The 6,000-nt window shown below is 41.1% G+C and overlaps 1 protein-coding gene across 2 annotated transcripts in view; it reads left to right on the plus strand.

The window, feature by feature from the left end:
* MEIS1 (Meis homeobox 1) overlaps positions 1 to 5,794 on the plus strand; it is a 162,841-nt gene extending 157,047 nt beyond the window's left edge. The window contains exons 10-13 of one of the 2 annotated variants that reach the window (XM_069234268.1): positions 410 to 468; positions 1,503 to 1,592; positions 1,863 to 1,958; positions 4,299 to 5,794. In XM_069234268.1, coding sequence (XP_069090369.1) covers positions 410 to 468; positions 1,503 to 1,592; positions 1,863 to 1,921 — 208 coding nt within the window. In that variant the 3' untranslated portion in view covers positions 1,922 to 1,958; positions 4,299 to 5,794. The remainder of the gene's footprint in view (positions 1 to 409; positions 469 to 1,502; positions 1,593 to 1,862; positions 1,959 to 4,298) is intronic. The other variant, XM_069234267.1, reaches the window with a different exon arrangement.
* The last annotated feature ends 206 nt before the right edge of the window (positions 5,795 to 6,000 follow it).

Consider the following 6,000-nt stretch of genomic DNA (forward strand, 5'->3'; position numbering starts at 1 on the left):
GTATATCACTAATTGGGTTGGGCTAACTGAAGCCTTCTACGAACCTCCTTTTTAAACACCGGCTTCCCCGTCCCCCCTTCTTCTCATGCCCCCATCCACTCCCTCCACCCCCAAAGAATTGGAGAGAATACCGCTGGTATTGTTTCCAGAAAACTCTGCTAATTCCCCCATGAAAAGATGAAATGGAAATGTCCAACTGTGGTAAAGACAGGCGAACATAAATCAACTCAGAAAGCCCTAGCTTGCCTTTGCAAAGGTCAGCAGAGGTCACCGAGGGGTTGTAGCATTTAAGAGAGCGCACAGAGCTGCGAGTGAATGAGGGAAAACCTATTCTGTGAGGATGTGAGCAGAGCATCAGAGCAAGAGCGCCTTACATAATTTGCAACTTGTCCACTTTTTTGTGTTTCAGGTTTATTAACGCAAGAAGAAGAATAGTGCAGCCCATGATAGACCAGTCCAACCGAGCAGGCAAGTCACCAGTAGTAACTGTATTCAAGTCACGCAGGCGAAAACCGTCATCAAGCCATTCACCGGGAGGTCCAGTACCTGGTAAATAACATAGCAATGAATGCTGGGAGCAATTGACACCAAAATTCAGAGCTTGTTTCTTAACAGCACTAACCAGTTAAAATGGAACGGACTGGTTAAAATCATAAGTGCTGTTAAAAATAATTAACTCTGCAATTACCAGTTAAATTATAAGACTCCTTGTACAACGCATTCAATATTAACGTTATTTGTTACGAGTTTTCCTTCCCAGCTCTACTCTCTGCTCCTATGACCACTCCCTGGTGCATGGCTTGGTGTGGAATTGCTGTAAACTTTATTACCTGTCAAAAGGGCACCGGGGTCAGGATCGTTTGTGGGACTCAGTAAAGTTCAAAGGCATTCAACGAGCTAGAGCTTTATGTGCTTTAATAACCCAAGGCAGCTTACTCCTGAAGCCAGCTTTCATGTGTGGCAAGGCCTGGAGTCCAGGTAATGGTATACTCGCAGTGCTCGTGTCTCCCTGGGCGCTTGTTATTAAGCCATCTTCTGAGTTTGCTAAAATATTCATTTCTTAACATTTCTCGATTAAAGAAGCCTTTTGTCTTCTGGTTCTTGGTTTGCGGATCTATATGTTCACTTACCTCCTAATGCTTTGTTCTTTGTGGTGTTTTCTGTCTTATAGTATTGAAAATGCATCCGTAATGATGAAATACCCCTTTAATTTTTGCATGCTCAGCGCCACGTACTTTTGTCATTGTTTGTGTTAAAATGCCTTTTTTTGGATTATGTCTAGAATATAGGTATGGATTGTCCTAGAAATTTTGAACAAGAAGCAGATTAACGAGTGGTACTTCAGCGTGTTTGTGATGGGGTCCTTAGTTTTGCTGGGGAAAAAAAACGTATGAAAAGTTATTATGGTATTAAACTATTATACTCTTCACTTAGAGCGCTGACACCTTTTAATAACTGTAAAGAAATTAGCTGTAGGTAATGACACTTTTCACTATTTGTAGTAAGTCAAGGTACACCGTACAACCCAGACGGACAGCCAATGGGAGGATTTGTTATGGATGGCCAGCAGCACATGGGGATCAGAGCACCTGGTAAGGCTCAACATATTCTCCTTGCAATTGCAAGGCCTGTTTAAATAGGGGCCATCGGTTTACAAATCTGAGTATGTCTGCTTCTGCTGTTTGCCTACTTACCCTGCCTATCTTCTGTAAACTCTGTGGGCTTCCGGCGGCAGGATTTGTGGATGCTTTTTCTTCTGGGATATTTCTTAGTCTTCTGTTGCATGCATATGTGTAAGGGCCTTTTGGTGCTCTCTGTTTTCTCACTTTCTGGCATCTTCTTGGATTTTATCTCCCTTCTAGGACCTATGAGTGGAATGGGCATGAATATGGGCATGGAGGGGCAATGGCACTACATGTAACCTTCATCTAGTTAACCAATCGCAAAGCAAGGGGGAAGTAAGTACAACTGGGGTCTTTGTGTTCACACTGTGCTAGGAAAAATTTCTTTATCATTGTGTTATTTTGTTGTTGTCCACTCTCTCTGCCCATAGCTTCATGCTTGCTTCCTTTCCGTAAAACTCGTGTTACTTTTATTTTCGTAATTCTATGTTTTTTTGCTCTCTGGAATGCTCTCTGAGTTGCTGCGCTTGTGAAGCACTATGTAATGCGTACATTTTCCCCGTGCATTGCTGTTACAAAGTACTGACCAAATGACAAAACAAGAAACAGGCAGAACGTGATGGTGGTGGGGAGGGAGCAAGTTTCCATAGCAACAGACTGATTTGCAAAATGTAAGCAGTCTGCAGCAGTGCAAGGAGAGGAAAGAGCATGTCCCCATAGTGTCATAAATCTGTCTAACCACAGTTGATGCATGAGCTACATTTCTATGCTAACCTGCAAGACACCAAAAAAGGCTGACAGGGGTTCCCTTAAAGTACAATAAACAGCCGGCCCTTACGGAGGAGAGTGAATCCATATTTTAAACATTTCTGTAACAAACTTGAACAATTTCGGTGTGTGCTTTTTCAAAAAAAATCTTTGCCGGTCCATCGTAATGGGATTACGTGTAGCAAAGGGAAAAAGAAAGAACACAAAATGGAGGTGCTCACAGCGGGCTGCGCAGCTTAGCTCAGGCTAATTGACTATATCCAAATTAAGTATGCCATCACTTGCAGTGTGACAAATGGATTTGACTTATTCTGTATACAAAAATAGAGACCATTAATGCAGTCTTTATCGGCAGGCCTAGTGAAGTAAGCAAAAGCGAACTGCCCCAGATCCTTGCTTTTGTCTCTCACAGGAAGAGAACAGTACAGCTAGCTGTTGATGAATAGTCAACCTATTGAAAGCCTAGATACATTTTTTTTTTTAAATTGGAAAGTGTTTCTTTTATTTTTTAAATATTCAATAATGAGTTGTGTTGCACACGGTCGGATTGACCAAAGCCATTGCAGAGGCCCCGGGCGTGCTTCTTATATGTGCTATATGGGTGTGAATGAAAACTGTGCTCTGACAATTAGCTGTGAAAACAGTTTGTGAAGCGAGGAATGCAACCGCCTTATTACCTCATCAGAGAATTTAGAGCTTTGGCAATTTCAATATTGCTTCTTACTTTCTGGGTCAATTAAATTTAAATAACGGATTTTATGCCTCATGACCAATTAAGTAGGATGGGTATTACACAAAATACTATCATCTTTTTTGATTAAAGAGCTGTGGGTACAGTATACTTTAGAAGCAATTTTCATTAGTTGCAAATGTTCCTTTAGGCTAGATTAAGCATCCGTTCATTAGCGGAGCCATGAGACCTTATTCCAAGGTGTTCGCGGCATTGGCGGTGCACTTAGAACTAAAGCCAATTGAGTCTGCTTAGCGATAGCGTTATGCCTTTCACCCTTGATGATTATGGAGCTTATAGCTCTCGGAAACAATGCACCTGTCAGTTTGCATCATCTCCAGCAACCCATGCAGAAGACAGAGGCCCACAGAAGGCAGGAGGGTGATTGTCTTACGTCCTGTTTTTGCTATTGTAGTCCCGATCACTGAAAGGTTGGCTGGGTTTCGTGTCTGTTGTTCCTGACGTGAGCTGATCACAGAGGAGTTAACTGATAACTAGTATTGATAGTTTACCTTAATGAAGTGCAGTGCTGCTTTAATAGTCATCCGCCTCAGTTTCAAGCTCTGCATCCTCTGAGCAATATGTTGTGCATTCAATACAGAGATGTTTAATGGTATGGATGCTTTTCATTGGACTGAATAATTTCGGATTGAAGGCGTTCTATGGGAGTTGTCTGCCTTGTTAGTTACTGACATGACTGCATGCTCTATGACATCAAGCCATGGTGGGCATTTAGAAACAATTGATAAAATATTGAGATTCACGTTGTGTTTTTTTCTCCACTAAGTGAATTAAATTCCATTTGCTTAGTGGAAAAGTAAGCCTTTCCATTGGGCAGACCTGGGCTGTTTATTCACCTCCGCGCCCACACATACGCGTATGTACACACTCCATGCTCCTGATAGTGTGAGTCCTAGGGTAGTTTAGTGTCCTCCCCTTTTTCCATATGAGTGACAGCAGTTCTTCGAATGTTGACAGCTACCAATTGGAACAGAATTGCAACCCACCTTTTCTTTTCCCAAAGTATTATTTGTTGTTTGAACGCAAGCCTTCTCCACGAGAAACTAAGCAGATTCTGAATGATTTCACGTTCATTTTTCATATTGTTGTAAAACTGATAATGAAAACTTTGCAGAACATTAAACATAGCTTAATTGTATTTTTCGTCTCACCAACAGGACTGCAAAGTATGCCAGGGGATTACGGACCTCAGGGTGGTCCAATGGGTATGTGTATGGGACAGCCGAGTTACAACCCAGCCCAGATGGGCCATCATCCTGCTCAGCTGCGCCATGGGCCACCCATGCATACCTACATTCCTGGACACCCTCACCACCCAGCAATGATGATGCATGGAGGACCACCTCACCCTGGAATGTCAATGTCCACGTCTAGCCCCACAATGCTTAACACGGGAGACCCATCAATGGGCGGACAAGTCATGGACATTCATGCTCAGTAGCATACCAGAAACTGTGTTGCTTGCAACAAGTGCAAATCCGAAAGAAATAATGGTTTTTCTGCAATTACTATGGAGTTTCATTCTCAGCGTCTACTTTGGATAAAGGGATAGTCCAGATTCTTCATAGGGGCTGTTAAATGCAGGAACTACCAAATGAAATTTTGGGGACACACTAAATAACTATATAAGACATTAAGAGAACAAAGAGTGAACTATTGTAAATGCTATTATACTGTTATCCATATTATGTTGTTTCTTATAGATTTTTTTAAAAAAAAATGTGAAATTTTTCCACACTATGTGTGTTGTTTCCATAGCTCTTCACTTCCTCCAGAAGCCTCTGTACTTAAAGAAAAGCCTTACAGTAATCCTGCTGAGGACACACTGGTCTTATTTGCAGGATTTTTAGAGCATTCAACTATGTCAGGCAGAAGAATTGTTCTTCTTCCCTAGGATTTCAGCCATGCACTGTGTCCTCCCTTCTTTTCCCTCTCTTGCCTCGGGCTGGAATTTGCATGTCTAATTCATTTACTCGCCATATTTGAATTGGCCTGAACAGATGTAAATCGCAAAGTAAGAGAAAAAAATGCAATCGTCCACAACGACTGATCATCTGTTGCAAGCAATGTCTTAAGTAAATTGGCAAGAGGAGGCATGGCAACCAAAAGGCAGAGAGTATGTTTGGAGTCCAAGCGTCACATCAGAGCATCAGCACCCTCCCATGCAGCAACAGTAACCTTACCCATCACTTCCTGTTTTATGCAGCTGAAAACATGAACTGAAGAAGATTTTATTTTTAATATGTGGACTTTATTTCTGAGCAAAGCATCAGTCATGTGTGCATTTTCCACAGCCCACCATGGAGCATTTATGTATACATTGTAAATAAATTTTGTGCAAAAAGGACTGGAAAATTAACTGTATTATTGCAGTTTTTTTTGTAAAAGTAGCAGTTTGGTATGAGTTGGCATGCATACAGGTTTACTAAATGGGACAAGCTAATCCTACTTTTTGTGGTTAAATCAAATGCTTATTGATAGCTTTTTCTATCAAGAAACCAAGGAGCTAATCATTATTAATAATCATTGCACACTGAGTCTTAGGGTTTCTGATGCAAACGGTTTGGATTGTATAAAAAGTCAGAGGCCGGTTGTTGTAGTTTGAGTGCAGTAATGAAATCTGATTCTAAAATAAAACAAATTATTTTTCGTCTTCCCGAGTTTACTATTTTAAATTATGCATGTGCACACTGCCCCCAAAATGTCTCGAGACACTGAAATGCTGTTGCAAATAATAAACTCCAAATTTTAAGAGGGGTCAACTTTTTAAAATTATTTTCTGTAATCAGGACTGTATTTGTAAATATATTTACTCGGAAGCATTCTCAGGCAATTTTCCTCTATTTCACAGTTGGGTCT

Source organism: Pleurodeles waltl, chromosome 5, assembly GCF_031143425.1.
Source record: "Pleurodeles waltl isolate 20211129_DDA chromosome 5, aPleWal1.hap1.20221129, whole genome shotgun sequence".
Lineage (NCBI taxonomy): Eukaryota > Metazoa > Chordata > Amphibia > Caudata > Salamandridae > Pleurodeles > Pleurodeles waltl.